The 20,142-nt window shown below is 40.1% G+C and overlaps 2 protein-coding genes and 1 pseudogene across 2 annotated transcripts; all 3 read right to left on the reverse strand.

The window, feature by feature from the left end:
- Positions 1–164: 164 nt before the first annotated feature.
- Positions 165–3,754, reverse strand: LOC127809584 (peptide methionine sulfoxide reductase B5-like). The gene is made up of 3 exons (XM_052348482.1): positions 3,463–3,754; positions 689–845; positions 165–561 (listed from the first exon to the last, which is right to left on the reverse strand). The coding sequence occupies exons 1-3, from the start codon at positions 3,744–3,746 to the stop codon at positions 370–372; spliced, it is 633 nt and encodes a 210-aa protein (XP_052204442.1). The 5' UTR covers positions 3,747–3,754; the 3' UTR covers positions 165–369.
- On the reverse strand, positions 3,701–5,094 carry LOC127809585 (uncharacterized). The gene has a single exon (XM_052348483.1). It carries the CDS (start codon positions 4,868–4,870, stop codon positions 4,292–4,294), a length of 579 nt encoding a protein of 192 aa, XP_052204443.1. The 5' UTR covers positions 4,871–5,094; the 3' UTR covers positions 3,701–4,291.
- Positions 5,095–5,415: 321 nt separating this feature from the next.
- LOC127809583 (protein trichome birefringence-like 12) lies at positions 5,416–10,858 on the reverse strand (annotated as a pseudogene).
- Positions 10,859–20,142: the final 9,284 nt, after the last annotated feature.

The following is a 20,142-nucleotide window of genomic DNA, read 5'->3' on the forward strand; positions in this document are numbered from 1 at the left end:
AGTAATAAATTAATTCATTAATATTCTTTGCATTAAAATGTTATTATCATTACATTAATTTAACAAAATATGGCCACCTTGCGAGTTCCAACCGAACTCTGTGTAACTGATAAAACTTTCTGAAAATTTGAAAGAAAAACAAACAGACAAGTGAAGTTGAAATATAAAATAGAACCAAGCTTGAATAATCAAGCATCACCCACGAGACGACACAAGTAAAGAACCATTCGCAGAACAGAAGTAGGAAGAAGTATTATGGGTCTTGCCTGTTGTCAGCAAAAATGGTAATAATACAAGAAAGGCAACCATTACAACTAGGAGAGAGGAGCTATGTATATATGTTACAGATGGATAGTTCAGCTAGTTTAGTTAATTAGAAGAAACAGAGGGCGGAGAATCAACTTCAGCTTCCGCAGTAGCAGGAATAAACTTGAGCGAGATGCTATTCACACAGTGGCGTTCATCTGTGGGTGTACGAAAGCCTTCGCCCTTAAATACATGGCCAAGATGTCCCCCGCAAGCGGCGCATGTGATTTCAGTCCGCATCCCATCAGGGTCCGGCTGAGCCAACACAAAACAACATACAAAATTCATTTGACTTTTAACAGCTGACTGGATAGTCGACTTCTAATGAAGGAAATAAACATCATCATGATTCATGGGAAAAGGAAGCAGCAACATCCCTCACATTGCGATTTATGGCTCCTGGAAGACCCTCGTAGAAAGCTGGCCAGCCACACCCGGAGTTAAATTTAGTTGTGGACCTATACAGAGGAGTTCCACATCCAGCGCAGCTATATATTCCCCCTTCGAAGAACTTGTCATACTTCCCAGTGCCCGGATACCTGCACACACACATGATAGGCATGCATCCATATATATTGCACAAACAGTGATGTGACATAGTTAATACCAACTATATGTCGCCCAAGAAAACAAGTTTCTGAAAAATCACAGGGACAACATCCCCAGAGATCTTCCATTATTACAACAGGACCTCAGTTTCCATTCAAAACCAAACAGTTATACGCAAGTAACACAACTGCCAGCCAGAGACGATATAATCCATTTAATTGTGGCAAGGTAGGTGCTGGCAGTGAAAATGTAATCATCTAGTTGACAACTCTGAACAAAAATGGAGGCAGCCAAATTTGTTCCATCACTATTGCAATAGCCAGTAGTCAACAGCACAAGGCCCAAACATGACGATATTTGTTTGGTTCAGTCACTGAAAGCTACAATAATTGGCCCATTAAAAAGTCAATTGGAGTAAAACAACACAATATCAGGAAGAAAGAGGCACTGGCCAAAAAGGAAAAAAACAAAATGAAATGCGGAAATGCAGCATCAGATAACAATCTCAAAGATATCTTGCCCGTCCAAAATTTCAGGCACCATATCCGGACGCTTCCCAAATAAAATTGGTGGAAGCTGAGCTGAATGGCTTGCGCAAAAAGGGGGGGAACTGTGGTATTAACGGGCCAACACCACTGGCTGAAGTATGGGGATCGAAGTAAGTACCAAGTATTTTCATTAAAAAGCTACAAACAATCACATGCGGAAGCTGATATCAGGTATTTTTTTTATCATCAAGGTAGATGGCAGACAAGTCACGGCCAAATTGGCGCAGTATTCCTAAACATTTTGGCCATTAATTCTTTACATTCGGGCAGCATGATATGGAACCGGTGATAGATGCAATTGAGCCAAAGGTCCCCGCCCAAATGAACAATCGCCTGCAGCTCCCATTCAGGAGAGAAGTTCAACTTGCTTTACAGCAAATGCATCCGAACAAAGCTCCGGGACCAGATGGGTTTTCAGTACTTTTCTTTCAGAAATTCTGGAATGTGGTGGGTTCGGAGGTTTAACGCAAAAATTCTGGGTATTTGAATGATGGGGATAACATTGAGGATACAAATAAGACTTTCATAGTATTAATCCCAAAGTAGAAGCAGGCTAAATGCACTGGTGATTATCGCCGTATCAGTCTTTGCAACGATGTGTATAAGTTGGTGACCAAGGTGTTGGCAAACCTATTAAAGCAGATTCTGCCACACATTATTTCACCATTCTGAAGTGCGTTTGTGTCCGGGAGATTAATATCAGGTAATTACATTGTTGCTTTTGAGGCACATTATTTGAAGAAACCAACGCGGTTCTGGTTGAGGGACAATGGCGCTCAAATTAGATATGAGCAAGGCCTATGATAGGGTGGAGTGAGATTTTATATGGCATCCCATGATCGGGTTTGGTTTCGATGATGGTTTTATTGGATTGGTTACGAGGTGTATTTCAACTGTGAACTTCTGGATACTGAACTCCATCTAGAGGACTCTGTCGGGGATGCCCCCTCTCTCTTACCTGTTTATTATCAGCTCAGAGGCCCTGTCTGTTTTATTATCAGCTCAGAGGGCTGAAGCTATTGCCTCTACCTCCAAGCATCTCCCATTTATTCTTTGCTGACGATAGTTTGTTGTTTGCAAGCATGGATGAACTCAATGTTTCTAGCCTCGAGCAAACGCTTTCCAATTTATGTCGCCCCTGGACAGGTGATCAATTTTGACAAGTCCTCAGTTTATTTTAGCCGGAAGACTTCAGTGCAAAAGCTCAAAATTATTCAAGATCGGTTCCAAATCAAAGATATAGAGATGAATGGCGCTACTATCTTGGTTTGCCCACTTTCATTGGCAAGTCGAAAAAGAGAGTTTTCAATGATGTAAAAGACAAGGTAATCGAAGCTTATTTCCAGGTGGAACGAGAAGTTGCTATGGAAGGAAGTGTTAATCAAAGCAGTGGCCCAAGCAATCCCCACATACATAATGTCTCACTCCTACTCTCAAGCTTCCTATGGACATTTTGCTGATTCAATTTGTGATGTTCTGGGACAAGTTAGAGGCACTGCCGTGATGCATATTCGGAAGGAGGGCAACAAGTTAGCACATTTCTTTGCCCAGTTAGGATCATCTTTGATTGTTTCTCAGACATGGTGAGCTGATTTCCCACCATCTGTGTTTCTTTAGTTACTGATAATTTTGAGTTATTGCAAGTTCTGTTTATTTGATTGAAAAAAAAAAAAAGAGATATCTTGCCCATCCAAGAGATTATTATATCAAGTTATGGAATAAGGTTGAGTAAGAAACGATCTACAACCATGAAAGCTGGATCATCGAAACACCAACAGTTAAATCATAGATATCTTTTAAATGGTCATGTCATTCTCGGAGGAAAAACTGGACAATAACAAATGGGTTTCACCAATTTTTGGAAGAACATCAATGACAATTAGTAAGCCAAGATGACCGAGGGTGAACTTCCAACACTCACCCAATTAAAACTGAGCCGACATCGACCACCAGATACGAGTACAAAACACAGATCAATTCAATCAAAGGCCACTATAGCTGAAACAGGGAAATATATTATACAGTATAGCATTTCACATATGTGATAAGAGTACCGTACTCTGTTCCTTTCTGCCTGAGAATCCGAAACTGCTGGGGCGACAGAATGGCCCGCCACTCCTCCTCTGATCTCCGAAGGGAACCAGGTGCAGCCGCCATGGCTACAAGACTGCGTCGGAAGCCTCTCTTGCTCTGGTAACACACCGAGACGAACCTAGACGAAGAAAGCCCGAGTTGCGTCCTCTTGGACAATGATTTCGTTTGTAATGTAGAGAGAGGGATGAGATTGAAAATTGGGGTTCTGGAGGAAGAAAATGGGGAGATTTTGAGAATCGGAGATCCCATCAGAATCGGATGACAGAGGATTGGGGTAGGGGAGAGAAATTGAAGCGAGGAGAAGAGCCAAGGAGGTGTAGTTGTGTCGTCTTGCGGTTCACCCACCGACTTCTTATCAATTATCACGCCAGGACATCAAAGTAATTAGGAAGGAAAATGATACATATATTCATATTAAGTAGAAAATTATATCACACGATAGATTTGATTAACATATAACCTGACAAAAACATTTTTCTTATTTTCTGTCATTTTTATGTATTAGTCATTTTTAAATATATTTGAAATTAAAAGCCCCAAACAACAATATGCATGCAACATAGTCATAATGTTATCGTCTTTAGCTGTAAGCTTAAAGATAAAAATTTTGAATTGGTTTTGTACAATATGCACATCAATAGGATTATGATGATGGTAATACATTTTCTAACTAACTACAAGAGGTATAAATTATATCACGTGAAGGAAGAAGATACCCAAATCCAAACGAGAATAAGACTTCTTGAAGAGGAGATCTCCAATATTACAAGAAAAGAAAAAAACAAATTTCTTGTTTATTTGTTTGTTGGAAATGGAAATCCCATAATTTTCTTCAAAGCAGGAAACATAAAAATTGAGGGGAATGGAGGTGGAGGAGGTCCAGGAGGAGGAGGGTGGTTGTTGTCAGCCGCCAGGTGTTGTTCAACCATTTCTTTAACAGAGGTGGCAGACAAGGGATGGAAATTAGCACCCCACTCTGAAACGAACCCTCTAACAGAAGCCCATTTGTGGTCGTCATCCATCGTGTTCCATTTCTTCTTCAGTTGCTCTGGTGTCAAGCCAAGGTGCTGGCACAGCTCTGTGAACAATAGCTCTCTGCTCTTCTTCATGGCCTCCTCCCTCTGCAACACGTGGGCGTTTATCTTCTGCACTTCTGTGGCCAAATCTGACACCAGCTCTGCGTCGCTGCTTTTGGTGCATGAGATTTGGGGCTTGGCTGAGGCTGAGGATGAGGTCGAGGCCGTGCGAAAGAGATGGGATTGGGGGGTCATGGAAGAAGGGAGGGGACGACATTGCAAATTTGTGGTTGTGGGGTTATGGAGGATTTTCAAACTCGGGTAGAGAAGATGAATTCCATTTCCACCCAGAGCCATACTTCTTCAGGTTTGTTCTAGGAGAAATTGAGGTTTTGATCTTCGTTGGGGAGAACCGAGGAAACGCCAAAATGATCTTGTAAACTTAGGCTGAGCTAGGGTTTCCTTCTCCTCGATGGCTCCTTTTTCGCCACATGTGAGGGCGTCAGGTTGTGATTACTGGCTTGGCCCAGTCTTTTCTTTGTTTTACAAAACCGAAGCTTTCCATTTCCCAACAAAAACAGAATCTGTCATCTTGTATAATTTGTGTTCCTATTTATTTAAAAAAATAAAAAGCTAACAAAACAAAACAAATAAAAACAGCAAACTTTATTTGGAAAAACATGCTATACTAACGAGGGCAATTCAAGTACTAATACCAAACAGGCAGTGGATGCTTGCATTGCCATGGACGGATTGAGTCGGCCCACAACTAGCTATATATATTATGTATGCGTGTATGTATATTATAGAAAATTGAATTTGAAGCAAGTAAATAATAACAACAGTTGAAGGATCCCTTCAATCCATCGGAGTTGTTGAAGCACCGGACAAGACAATGGTAGTAGGATATATCTGGATGCTTCTTATTAATTGCTGCTGGGTCCCGCATAGTTGTCTCCCTCTTGACAGATTAAGAATTAAAATTTCCGAGTACGATACTCATGGAAAAACATATATCAGAAAACTTGAAAATAAATAAGTAACAACCAAACGTTTTCTAAATGTTACACAATTCAAATCTCTTAATCATTTCTGTATCAGCAGCTGATCTTCCACCACATTAATGTTCTGTTGCCGCCTTAGACAGGAAAATTGAAGGGGGGGGGGGGATCATCCGGGCCTTACATTGTCACAGACCGACCACACGAAGCTCCCTCCCCCAAGTGGCACACCTCAAATCACAGACTTTGCACAGTGCGCAAGGCAATCTGAACTCATGGCAATGGCAACTTGCTCTCTACAGATTTGTGCAATGGCAAAAACTGCGGATGAACACTCCTGCACTAATTTGCAAAAGGGAAATCCCTCCTCTGACATCATCAAGCATTTCCAAGTCACCATTGCGGAGTCTGATGAGTCTCCAAGCCCTGATGGATCAGTTGGGACCGGATATCAACCCATGTGTCTGGGACGCCAGGCAGGCACCAATGCATGCAGTCCTGACCCCAGATTGCCACCGCGTCCTTCTGACCCAGCCAAATTGCTGGATGCGCATCTGCTCTGAACTCACTTAAATGACTCAGATCAAGTAATTGAATATCAGTGCCTTGTACAGCCTCTTCAATTAGATGATTCAGTAATCTTGCTTCCTTGTTCACTCCGTTGTTGCTTGGATCAAACCACAAGTCAAGCTGTCCAGGTATCAAAGTTAAATTCTCTTCTACCTTCTACAAGGACCGACATTTTCTATGAACAATCCCTTCCAAATTATGGAGCAAGTTTATACAGCAAAACCACTATCTTTCTAGCCTCACACTCAAGTTAGTTTCCCCAGCGCGTGGCAGGGAACCCATTATGGCTGTCTAAACATTCCCCCCCGCATCCCCATTAGGGCCGTGGAAAAATTTCAGTTTCAGTAAATTTATTTTACAACAATCTAGCCAAAAATAAATTAAAAAAAAAAAAAAAGTTAACGGCTTGGTTGTACTGCCAAAGCATTGGTCACTGCACTCTCTCTCTCTCTCTCTCTCTCAGGCTGGTCAAAATAAACATCTCAGGTTGGCCAAGAAGTACTCATCTGCCTCAATGAATTTCCCTACACATTGAATGATGCTCTGGCAGTAAGATTTCCAATCCAAAAACTTTTGCGACTGGTACAAAGACTCATATTTTGTCAAACAGAAACTTTGTACAAAGGTATATAAATAAAATTGTCAGTTCAAACCTGGAGTGCATCAAGCGGTTCATTAAACAAGCAGCTACCATTTTGATTCCACTCTCCGCCATAAAAATGTCTTGGAGACCGCAATCACCAGAATTTGAGTGTCTTTCTTGGAAATTCTTTTGTATGTAAGAAACCATACATCTAGAACAGCTTTAAGTCCATCCAGCATCTGCAGGGGTGGAACTATGGGTGACCACCTTTATAGAAAACAAGAGGTTTCTCTTTTGGGAACTTGTCATAACCCCACCTAGCAAAAGTTAAAAGACAAGTTCATTGTTAACTAATAATGTTTTGGTTAAAGTGTTTAATTTTTCTCTGCAGTAACCAACCAGCTTAGAACTACCAATAACTGGTAATTTACCTCTTTCTGACTTATCAACATAGTTGTAAAGACACCACATGCAGCTTACACATATCCAGTCATGAGGTGAAACCATCAAGATTTTGTTTCCTGCCCTTTCCTGTCCTATCAACTTTCTTCACTCAGTAGCTAACCAATCTTGTACTCAACAATTGGGAGAAACAAGCTCAAACTAGGGAAAGAGACAATTTGTCAAGATAAGCTATGATCTGATTATTTTTGAATTGGTAAATCGACATTTGATTCAAGTTTATCAAGGGGACAGATTAATCTACCAATGAAGAGTCAAAATAGCCCAGACAGATAAAGGAGATAAAAACCAAACAGAACATAGCACAAAAGGAGAATAGGCAACCCTATCCCAACCCCTTACTACCATATACATTCCATATAATGAGCTCTCAGTTATGTCATTGAGCTAATAATAGCTTCCAAATTCCACATATTATCTTTGGAAAATAGTTTTTGATGACCAGCAAAAGGAGAACATAAGGAATTACCAATGGCCTGTATTGAAAACAAGGACATCATAGAAGTCCGTAATGTTAGCCCAATCATCTGCAGGAATATCAACATCTACTCGAAATATTCCCTTCAAGCCATCTTGATCAGATACTGATGAGTCTTTTGGCTGCCACCTTGTTATATCAGTCATGAGCATGTAAGGCTGCTACTATCAAAATGAGATGAAAACAGCAACTCATACACCCTCAAGTAACAAGGAAATGCATAATTAAAGCAAAAGGCTAGTATTCCAACTTATATCTAATTCAATCCAAATCATCTAGGTAGAAGTATGTATTGACTACATATAAAGATAATAAAAGGAAAACATGTAAAGCTATTTCAAGATTCACACATTCCAAAAATGTTGCTAGTAGACCATTGATTTAGATAATCAGAAGTGCAGGGTGCCCAGTTATTTCTCACAAAGAGTGAGAGAGAGAAGAAAACTTGCCTATGAACCACTGCAACAAACTAAAGGTTTCCTCAGTAGGAACACGTTCAACATTTACATTGCATCACAAATAATAGTCAAGTTTGCCCCACACCTTAGACATGTAATTCTTGTGCATGGTGTGTGGCAATATTCACAAATTTTCTGGTATATTCCTGTTTCATCATGCGGAGATATCATGAAGGATAGGCCCACATGGAGCTGCGGGGGTAGCAGGGTAGCAGCTTGCAGCCAAGGAACTGCTAAAGGGTTGCCTCTTATCTTTTTTTTTTTTTTTGGAAGGGGGGGGGGTGGGTGTTGGGGGCAGCTGAAAGCCTATCAGGAGGGGCTGTAGGGTGTTAGCATGATGGTAACAACATACACAATGGATTCAAAGGTTAGTTGCATGCTATGGCTGCACCAGGGCAGCAGGCCCGACATGCAGGCAATGGGAGTTCCAACGGAAGGATACAAACCTATTACAACAACAATCACAGCCTTAATCCCGTGAGTTCCAAAGGAAGGATATAACCAATTACAACAACAATCAAGAGCCTTAGTCCCATTAAGTGGGGTTCGCAATACAAACCTATTAGACAGGGGAGAAAAAAAACTGCAACTGATTAGTATATCAAACCAAGCCCCTGCAGCAGCATAACAGCTAGCATGTTACTAGGGTAGGGTGCCTGCACAAGTGCTAAAACCTTGAAAATAAGGGACTCTGATCCATAAGCTCAGGGGTCAGTTTAGGAAGCCATTTGCATGTTCAGTACTAACTGAAATTAGACTTTAGGTATTAAGAGCCAAGTGTAGCAGCAAGTCACATAGATTGCCCGCTAATAGGTTGCATTCCATGGCAGAATTGTGCATATTTCCTGTGAATTTTAAGAAACTAGACCTAGGGCAAATTTGTTAGGGATTATACCTAAGGTTTGCAACCCCCCCTCTAAAACATCAAAATGAAATGGGAAGCATGAAAAGAATGCCCTTCAAGTTACTTTCAGCCGGCTATGTGTACTTTCTGGTTTGCATGGCAGGACAGAAATTTTGCATGACTTGTACACAAAAGTTCAGATACTTGGAACCTAATTGGGAGATTAAATGGCAGAACCAGATGATTAAATTAGATAAAGGAGTATTGGGATTAGTTAGCTAGATCTTTTCCTGAGCCAATGATGAATTTACCTAGCTAGCAGCCAAGATTTTGTTGAACTAGGTGTTTGGAATGCAACTAGATTAGTTGCTCTCTGATTTTATGTGGCAAGCATGACATTAAATGGAGCATGGAGCAAGAGATGGGGTTCAAAATGGCACTTGGGAGAAAGAGGAAGACATAAGGATCAAGAAACCCCCACCTATTTGTTCAAGAATGATGCAAGATAACTTTCTAACTTTAAGACAAATTTGACGATAAAATTTATTTGAGGAGAATCTGCTTCACTTATAATGTTTGTGCATGAAGTGTGGCAGCATTCATGTACTTTCTGTTATATTGCTGTTGCATCATGCTGAAGTATGCTTGCAAGATTGCATCCATTAGCACTGGCATGATAGCAAGAGGGATAAGCTCACATGGTGATAAGAAAGCCATACGAAGGTTGCTGGAGTGGCAGCCTGCAGCCTAGAGGCTCTGTAGCCTGCCTGAGAGGGTTGCATGCTTGTAAGATGCCTTACAAGGGGTTTCATTGCTTCATCTGGGGTCTTAGTATGCCGATACCAACATGAACAAGGGATTCCTAGGCGAGTTACATACCAATGAAGGGCTTCAAAGAGGGCTACCAGGGTGCACCAGGGTTGCAGGCTTGTTATGCACACAATCTGAATTCTTAAGAAAATAAAAAAAGATACTAACATGTTGAACTGAAAAGCAAATGACAAAAATGGTTGGCATGTCAAACCAAGGGGCATGCCCCAGTATATTAAGTTGGGAGCAGATCCATAAGCTTAAGAATCATTTTAGGACGCCAATTTACATGATTAAGACCAATTAATATTTGACTTTAAGTTATTGAGGGGAAAGTGTTGCAGCAGGTCACGTAAATTGCCTAGTTGCACTCCAGGGCGGAATTGTGCATGTTTCTTGTGGATTTTGCAATACTAAATCCATGAGCAAAGTGTTAGGGACTATACGTAAGTCTTGGGCATATTTATAGCATGCAAATGCAGTGAAAAGCATGACGAGAATGCATTGTGAGTTATTTTCAGCAGGCTGCTTGCATTTTACTTACTCGTATTTCGCCAGCAACACAGCGCGATGGTACGCCACAGTAACATTGAATTTGGCGAAAAAAGCACCCCTCCAAGCCCCTTTCCTCTTCCACTTGGTGGCACCCACATCACCACTCCTCAAAACACGAACAAAAGCCACCAAGAAATTATCATTGAGGGAGTCCCCAACGAACCCAATTCTCTTGTTCCGCATCAGATCCAGAAACCCAGAAGGGTCGATGCGCGGCAAGTCGCACCTGTGGGGAACCCATCTCCAGGAATTGATCCGAGCCATGTTGAGTCTCTTGTTCCTGAGGCAGTTCCAAGCGTTCCTGTGGAAACTGGAAACGGCAGGTGTCGTCGTACATGGGTCTGCGATTGGGGTCAATGACCCAGCTGCCGTTGAAGAGATCGCAAGGTGGGGGACGGGGAGAGAGAACCGAGGGTTGGGGTTGTGGGTGGAGAGAAAGGAGCCTGGAGTAGAGAAAGATAAGCAAGCCTGCTGGGAAGACGACCCACCTGAAGATTGGCTGCGATAGTTTAGGAATCACCATTGTTAGTTAATCACCTCAAATCATGGTGTCACGCCCCAAAATTTGGAGGCCGTGACCAGCACTATCCTTTAAGAAGCCGTCGAGTTCAATTGGGATTAATAAGCCTTATAATACAGATAATCTTCTCAATTTTAAACATTTAAAATAAATTATAAAATATATATATTTCCATTTTCTTTATACTGAAACTAAAGTGTCCCTGGTCAAAAATTAATCATGTTGTTACAATATTCTAACTAGTTACTTTCTTTAATACACATGTTATGCTACCATTTAGTATTAACAAGTGCTATATGTAATATATCAAATATAATTATTAACATACACAGATTAATGTAACATGATTTATATTATTCTCACACAAATTAAAGAAAATGAAATCAACCACAAGCATCGATATGCCCAAATCAAGCAACGTGGATTCTATTTTCTCAAATCAAGCAATGTGTAAGTCGGGCCTTACACATGGGGAGCGCAAGCAAACGCGATACAGACTACACATGGGTAGTCACTTGATTTGTTCGATCAGACGCTAATACGAAGTCTTCGGGTCTTGGGAACAAAACTGAAAGGCCCGGCCTAGCCCAGCAGAAACCATACCAGAGGTGCCGGTGGACGGGGGAAGTAGTCTTGGGCCCAATAGAGAATATGGTTTGTCCTCGGGTGCGTTCATTTCAGAGTACGTAGACGTCACCCGCTCACCACTCATCACTCACCGGTAGCGGGTCAACTAAACTGCCAGAGCCAGCAATGAAGCGAAAGCGACGTCTGCCCGCCCCATCCAATGACAATTTATTCCACATCCCATTCAATCCCAGAAGAAAAATAGTTGCAACCCCTCCCAACTAACATCTAAATTTATTGCTCACTCGTACCCCTTGAAGGGATAATACTCAAATGAGTTGTCATGTATGTGTCAAAAATTAAAAAAACATATCAGTACAGGAAGACCTTATAAGGATAAGATACATAGGATTAGGCAGAAATTTAAAAAAAAAAAATCCCACGCATCTAATATCACTAAATGTTCGGGAATTTTTTAATTCAATCGTTTTTCTTCTTTTTCTTGTTGGATATCACCGCACGCGCATATTCTTTCTGTTACCCATTTATCATCTATTATTTAATTGACTAATCTTTATATTATAATGGATAAAAAGTTAAATGTTTTGATAATTTATTGTGAGAAGATGAATTGAGAGAATTATTAATTAAAGATTTAGATTCTTGTTCATCCTTGTCAGCTTTATATTAAGGACTAGATCAATATTGTCACTAACATTAATATCTATATTTACTTATAATATGGTAACACTAACCTAGGATATAAACATCTTTATATATTAATATTTTAGTGAAATTTTTTAAAAATAATAGATAAATAATTACTAGTATTATCACTCTAAATATATAATTGTTAATAATATAAATGATTTGAATATGATAAAAAAATTACCATAAACTCATGTTCAAGAATAGTTGACGGGCGATGAGAAAAGTAATATTTTCAAAATTTATAAAAAAAAATAAATAGTATTTCTTAATTTTGCGAACTCAAATAACTTTGTTTTACTAGCTTGTAGGCTTTGGCCCTTGACTTAATCTCTTGTCTTTATTTTAGGCTGAGTAAGAAGCATCCCAAATGAGAGTAGGCCTTCAGGTTTAGAGAGATAAATTCTCGACAGAAGGTGCGATCCTTCACATTTTGTTGCCTTAAGGTGCGATTGTTGCTCGAGTTATTCATGATTGATTGGCAAATGGAGTTTCCAATGTGCGATTATATTGGGATTACATAGATCTTATCATATGCACAGCGAAATTAAAATTTAGTTTGCGGGTATCTTGTTTTTTAGAAATTATGATTTAACTAATTGGAAACAAAAATGAAAGGTTACCTCTTTTGATAAAATCTTATTTCACCATTAGATTTCTAGCCGTTTAATCCTCCAAGTGTAGGATGCCGAGTCGGTCCACCCGAAATCACTTATATCCAAGAATTTCAAAGAGAATGATAAGTAAAGAAATTTTTCACAAAAATTTCTAACTTACCTCTTTGAATTCAAGAACACTTCTTCAAAACTCTTTCAACTTTCAAGTGATTCAAGAAGACATCAAGTGAAGTAAATGAAGAGATGGAGAGCTTATATATACATTAAATGGGTTGGGCTTCTTAAGCCTATTCCATTTAATGTAATTGGGTTAAGCCCAAATCATTTAAGTTAACTTGAATCCAATAATGCAATTGTGCCAAGCCTAATGTGCTAGCAAAAGACCCAACCCAATTAATGATTAAATAATTATATTCATAATATAATTATTTAATTATTCTTATTTATCTTATAAATAAATGCACTATTATTAGTAATTATAAAATTACTAATTTATCTATTTACTCTTTGAAAGTGATTTCTTTTTGGGTGGGACTTTCTGGGTTCACAAATAAATTCGCAACAAGAATAATCAACAATTAATTCTTGTAAATCACGAGTGACATCTAGCAATATGTCATGATTATCTAATTTATTGTGAAGCGGGTATTGTGAACCTTTTACTACGTTACCATGCAATACGGTCCCTCTATCATCCTATATCCCGACAAGATATGAGATCATGGTCAGTAGGTCAAATCTCTTAATCTCGTCATATGACCAAATCCAAAATCAATCTTGACTAATTATGATACAACCCGTATGGAACAAATTCCATCGTCATATTACCTCGGCCAAGAATTTATCGTCAAGTGATTACTAGATTGCATAAGATATCTTCCTCATAAATCTCGAGGTGATAGATTCCATGTCTGATGCACAGATACCTCATGTATCACTGAATTAGGCACATAGATACGTATGATTATCCTTAATTAGAACAACCACATAATATTGTTGATATCTTAATCCACCAATACACAGATATCCATATCATCTCAGGTCTAAGGACTAGTTGTAAAAATCGCAGCTAGCATTAAATCATTGACCCGTGAGAAATCACCCATGTGATTTAATGTTAATAGTCACGTTCAGTGAACTCGTTCTTGTAACAAGCACCCACTCATCTTCTTTCTATATCTCATACAGAATGGCACGAGACTCACCAACCTTATCTTTCAGTATCTCATACTGAATAAGGAAGAAGACGATGTGCTGGCCTTTACGAGTTGCTATTATCCAGATTAGGAATTCTACGGCCAGGAACATGTTTATAGTATAACGAACTGTGGATTATCCGTAACTCGTATTCTTAATGCTTAAGAATGGTATCCACTCCTTATTATACTAATGGATGTATGTTTTATAATTTAAACCATATTGCAATTTAAATAAAACATAAACTTGCCATTTAAATAATATTTAAAGAATTACAAAATCGAGTCCCTTTGTGTCATTAGAATTGGTCTTTAGGGCTTATATCTAACAGATTAGTGGACTGGGGGCCCCATTTGAGCATAGGGTTTTTCGTGTTTATGGCCAATATTTCTCAAGAGATCTTCCAAGTGCGATAGATAGTGGAGTAAGGGCCTCGATCACTTCTATAGCAAGGGGTTCCATCTGTTGAGTTCGTCTTCTACGAATTTGGATGCATTTGCCTAACTAGTGGGTTCGATCTGTGTAGACGACAAGTTCGAAATTCAAATTTTGAATCTCAACATTTCCCACCGATAATGATTTTTGAATTTTAATTAATGCTCAACCTGAGGGGTGCTGTGGGTGTTGATCTGGTGTTAGATTCATTGTTTCCTGAATTCAAATGTTTAAACTAACTAGTGATTTATTCCTGCCTAGTGATAGTTTGAATTTTTGAATTGGTGGTTGGTTGCATTCATCACCCTTCCCGGATAAGGAGAAAGAAAACTAAAGATGCCTCCTTGTTTGGCCCTACAGCTTAATTCAAATACGACAAAAGGGGATTAAAGTCAGCAAAGTTTCCCAGCCTTTATTTTGATGATAGCATCAGATAGTGAGAGCCCAGCTCTTAGAACTTCCAGTCGTGCTCCAAGCAGCAAGGTTCCCTTATCTCTTAGTGTTTCACGCACTCTGGATGATAGGGATACCGAGTTGAAATCGACCCCTGTTATCGACAAAGAAGATAGGGCAAATGATAGTAGAATGGAGTAGAAGAAAATGCATTGGTCTTGCCTCTTCTCTAACAACATGCAACAACATCGGGGCTTTGCTCTGAAGGCATTCTTGAAGCAGGGCAAACGGGTGGTTCTTTAATCTCACAACATAGACGACGTGGAGCAAGCTTGGGGCTTTTGTCTAGTTAGGTTCATTATTGGGAAATTCCTAAGCAAGTCAGCCCTTATCAGGCTGTGTAATTCCTTGAAGGTCAAGTACCAATATTTTGTGCATTCAAGTGGATGATTGGTGTTTAAATTTGAGGATGAACAGTCGAGGGAGAAAGTCTTACTAAAGGGACCTTTCTTTGTTTTTGAGCAACAACTCATTCTGAAGAAGATGCCTCAAGATTTTAACTTTGAGGATGAGAAGACTAGTACTGTGCCTGTTTGGGTTGCATTCCCAGGCTTGCCATTAAGTTGTTGGAACCCCACTTCCTTTAGCAGGATTGCATCTGAAATTGGAACGTCATTAACATCGGATAAGCTCACATTCACGAATGAGAAGATTTCTTATACTCGGGTGTTGGTGGAGGTTGATGCTACACATGATCTTGTCAGCTTTGTGGAAGTGGAATTGTCATTGGGGAAGGTCAAGCTCTAAAAGGTGATATATGATAGTAAACTATAGTTTTGCCCAAAGTGTAAGATTTTGGGTCACTCGGAATTGGGGTGTAAAAAAGGCATTGAGCTTGATAAAGAGGATATGGGGCCTTCTCAGTCGCCTCAGGTATAGAAGTCCTTTAAGCATCTTAAGGCACATGAGGTGTGGAATGATCTTGCCCACTAGTCGAAGATACAACTGAATATTCAGCCAATAGCTTAGCCTCCTCAAGAGGAGTCCGGCCCTGCCCAATCGTCGGAGGCTCAGCCTTCCCTGCCGGTGAAAGTAGCGGTAGGCTCCTTAGTTATCCCAAACCACTTGAAGGATCAGCATAAAACCTCATCCTCTTGTATCCATTCTCATGAAGAGGACCTAAAGAGCCTTTCTAGCTTGTCACAAAGATGAAGAATAATATCTCAAAGTAGGCAGTTGGTCCGAGCGATCAGAGAAGAGTGGTCCCTGGAAGACTAAAGAGGGGGTGAGGGAGGAAGCATTCTCACTCCTCCAAGACATCTAAGGATGCCCAAGTGAGGGAGTAACCCTCAAAGAATATTGGGAACCCGCTTTCAAAGGCTCATATAACAACGATGAATGCACACTCTCAGAAGAAAGATAAGACAAAAGGCTTATCTTTTCCGTCCTGGCCCCGAAACAAGATGGGGTGTCCAACCTCATGCGAAGCCAACAAGTTGGTATTATAGGTATCTTAGAAACAAAGCTCTCTCAGTCCAAGATTTCATCGATAATGCGGTTTAAATTTAATGGGTAGAGGGCTATTGATAATTTCCATCTTCATGGAGGTGGGTGTATCCTAATCCTATGGGATGAGAATAAGGTGTCTTTGGATTATTGATCTCTCCCCGCAAGTGATCCACTGCAAATCCGAATGCAAGGTATCCTTTAAATCCTTCATGGTTAGTTTCATGTATGCATTTCATTTTGTGATTGGCTGATGCCCTATTTGGTGCAACCTCATGGAGTTTAGGTCCCAATTCTTGGGCTTTTGGATTATATTGGGGGATTTTAATAGCATGTTGGGGATGGATGAGAAATGTAAGGGGCAAGAGGTCTTGGCTTATGAAATTAGAGACTTCTCTGATTGTTGTTTGAATATGGGGATCTTTAACATGCCTTCAGTGGGATGCTCCTTCATACAACTTTATCTGGTCTAAGTTGGATCAAGTTATGATTAATGGGCAATGAATGATGGAAGGTTTTGGTGGGCAGGTAAACTTCCTCCCTTCAGGCTGCCTTTCAGACCACTCTCCCAACTTTGTCAACATTCTGCAGCTGAGCATTCCTAGGAGGAAGTTGTTCAAGTTCTTCAATATGTGGGCCACACATGATGAGTTTTGTAGCCTGGTTAGTTTGAAGTGGAAGGCCTATGTTTCGGGGATCAAGCAGTCCATTTTGTGTATAAAGCTTTGAAGGTTAAAAGCAGCCCCTAAAGAGGCTAAATGACATGCATTTTAACCACATATATGCCAGAGATGAGAGAGAAAATCAAGAGTTAGATGAGGTGCATATTTCTTTGCAAGAGCAGCTGCATAGCAGTGCTATGTTGGTTGAAATGGATGATGTAATACTCGAGAAATTCTTGAGGATATAAATGGTATTTTATGAGGGGTATAAAAGGAATTTTTGAAAGAATAAGGCTGTAGGGTACACTATCAAAGTCCTAAGCGGTCGAATTGATCGAAGGGAGTACCCCAGACCATAAATAGCTAAGGAAAATGGGATTTGATGAGTAATACGAGTCATAATTTTAGGTATAAAAAAAAGTGGGATCGGGAACAGTTCCCGGTACAATTATCGATCAGGCTAAAAAAATCGAATTGACGTAAGGATTATCTGAAAAGTCAACGAAATGTCTTGAGGATCTAGATTTTTCACATGAAACAACCCTCTAGCGATTTCGGGTTGAAACAAAGGGATTTAAGGTCAAAGCAATCAACCGGGCTTAAGTGCATTTTTTTTTATTTTGCCCGATGGAGGTCAAAATGATAGATTTTTGGGAATTTCGAGGATGAAATGAATAGTACAAAACTTGAGGGCCTTAGTGGTATAGTTGGATAGATGCCTCAAGGAAAGAGGCAAACTGACGTTGGAAATTAGTTAGGGGTCAAAGTGTAATAAATGGAAATTTGTGGTGAGAACACAGCAAGAAAGAAATCGGTCGCTGCAATCCACCGCACGTGGCTGTCGTTTCAAACGATGGGAGAGCCAAGGGAGGCTCGAGGGAGGTGGTATTCGACGCTAAGAGGCTTGGGGGCCAAGCCTTGGCCGTTGATTGGTCGAGGGGTGGCCGATTTTTGGCTATAAAATAGGGCTGAAACTTCAAGGTTTTTGGCATCAAATTAGTCGATTTTGGGAGTTAATCGAAGGTAAGGGATAGGGGGCTTTTGGTCTTGAGGGATCAATGATCGATTTTGGAAAATTTGGGAAGCAAAGAAGTACGTTTGAAGCGGTTTCGAAGCTTGTTGGAAAGCTTGAAATGGACCGCCTTTGAGGCCTACAACTGCCTGTTTGGGGCACTTTCTGGTGTTCTTTTGGCCTGGAAGTTGTACCATCATGATCCACTCATCAAGGGCTTGAAGAGGGTGTGATCGGATCTACCATCGGAGGAGTAGCCGACCGTTAGAAATCGGAGAAGAATGTGGCATGTGAGCTGCACGCGCCATACTCCAAGCGCAGCCACACGCTAGGCGCGTGAGGACGCGTGAGAAGGGGTATTCTTGGTATTTTTTCTTTCAGTATTTTTCTTAAATTATTTTAAGATTTATCATGTTGAAAGATTTGAGAAAATGTTCGAGGAGATAATTATTTTGGAATTATTGAGGTGAAAATTGGGAAAAAAATAGATAAAATTATGAAAAATTGAGGGAAAATGGATTTTAATGCTTCCTTAATTAAATATGATGTTTAGGGTGTATCGTGGCTTGAAGTTGAGTATAAGTTCAAGTGTTTGTAATTTGGCATGCAAATCGAGGCTGTGCACGAGGATCAAAGGCGATCCGAGTACGTTCGAGGTGAGTGTTCTACTTGAAAACTTAGTTTTAAGTTGTGAGTGGTACTTTCCCAAACTTGTTTACTATGGGTGTTTCTACCTTAAAACTTGGTATTAGTGTTACCTAAATGTGTTGTGGTTTTATGCAAAACGGTTTTATTGCATGCAAATGATAACCGGTGATGGTTGATTTTATGAGAGAGGTTTATCCCTAAACGTTTTGTACTAGTGCATTGCATTTTATAAAATGTTGTTTATATGATGCATGGAGTTGTGAAATGTGGCATAGTCTGGCGATTTGTGTTGTTCATATGGTATGTCAGCCTGAAATGTTGTCTGAATAGGACAGTCATAATTCTCCAAGGGCGTGACGGAATAATAGAGTTATCCTGTGTTGGTGTGCATGCTGGGATAGTCACCTTAGTTTCCGTGTCGGGCCATTTGGTCAGGGAAGTTGCACTAGGATGACTAGGTGGACCATATGGGTTTTGAGTTGGGATTGTGCAGTGGTTTCTGGATGCTTAGAGTGGGAACGCAATTTTCGACATAAATGTGGTGAGCCGGGTTCCTGCATTGATGTGACCCTCCTAGGTCGGGAGTTGGTAACAATTATTCCAAAGATATTGGAGAGATGCGTTAACTTGCCCCTCTTAAGTTAGAACCGCATCGTGTTGGTGTGTCGGAATGGTGGCATGGCTTTTAGAGATATTGCTATTTTCTTGTGGTAGGGTTAAGCGTTGAGGGATTCTCTTGGGCTAGGGCTTACCGGGTTGTGTTGGTTTATTTCACGTCTTGCATTCATTCATAAAAACGTGTTTTGAACTCTCACTTAGATGATTCATCATCTAATATGAACTGTGTCCCTGAAATATTCAAACGTTCCAGGTGAAGGCAGTGGTGCGAAGGGAAAGGGAATTGCCAAGGAGTAACGGCGATTAGTGGATATTTTATATTATGTCATTTCAATTATGTTGTTTATTTTGAGGACGTCATGTAAAACATTGGTTTGACTTTATGTTATAAATAAAGTGGGTTCGGTTATGATTTATTGAGGTTTCGATATAGCTTCCGCATTTGAGGTGATTTACCTGTCTTAGTTTACTAATGATTTTATGTTGATATGCTGAGAAGGTGTAACGGGATCTTCGGGGATCGATTTATGTGATGGGTTTTTGTTTGGAAAAAAATATATCACCGGAATCTTACGTTACTTAACACCCTGAGAAGGTGGGGGTGATACAGGCGAGCTTAGGAGAAAAACATTTTTCTTAATGAAGCTAAAAGACTCTTCTACCTCCAAAAGGCTAAATGTTCCTACCCAAAGCTAAGCGATAGGAATACCAAGTTTTTTCACTATTTGGTTAAGAGGAATGCTAGGCGTAATCATATTGCAACGGTTTATAAGGATGATGTGTGCTCACTTCGTCGTATGATCAGGTTGAGGAGGAGTTTTTACTGTTCTATGAGAAGCTGCTTGGGACGATTGTCCTATGTGACCCTATTAACCCTTTAGTGTTGTACATGGGTTTAAAGTCTATAGGAAACAAGCTAAGGGTTTGATTAGGGACGTGTTTGACCTGGAAATCAAATAGGCCTTATTTGATATCAGTGAGGACA

Source organism: Diospyros lotus, chromosome 9, assembly GCF_014633365.1.
Source record: "Diospyros lotus cultivar Yz01 chromosome 9, ASM1463336v1, whole genome shotgun sequence".
Taxonomy (NCBI): Eukaryota; Viridiplantae; Streptophyta; class Magnoliopsida; order Ericales; family Ebenaceae; genus Diospyros; species Diospyros lotus.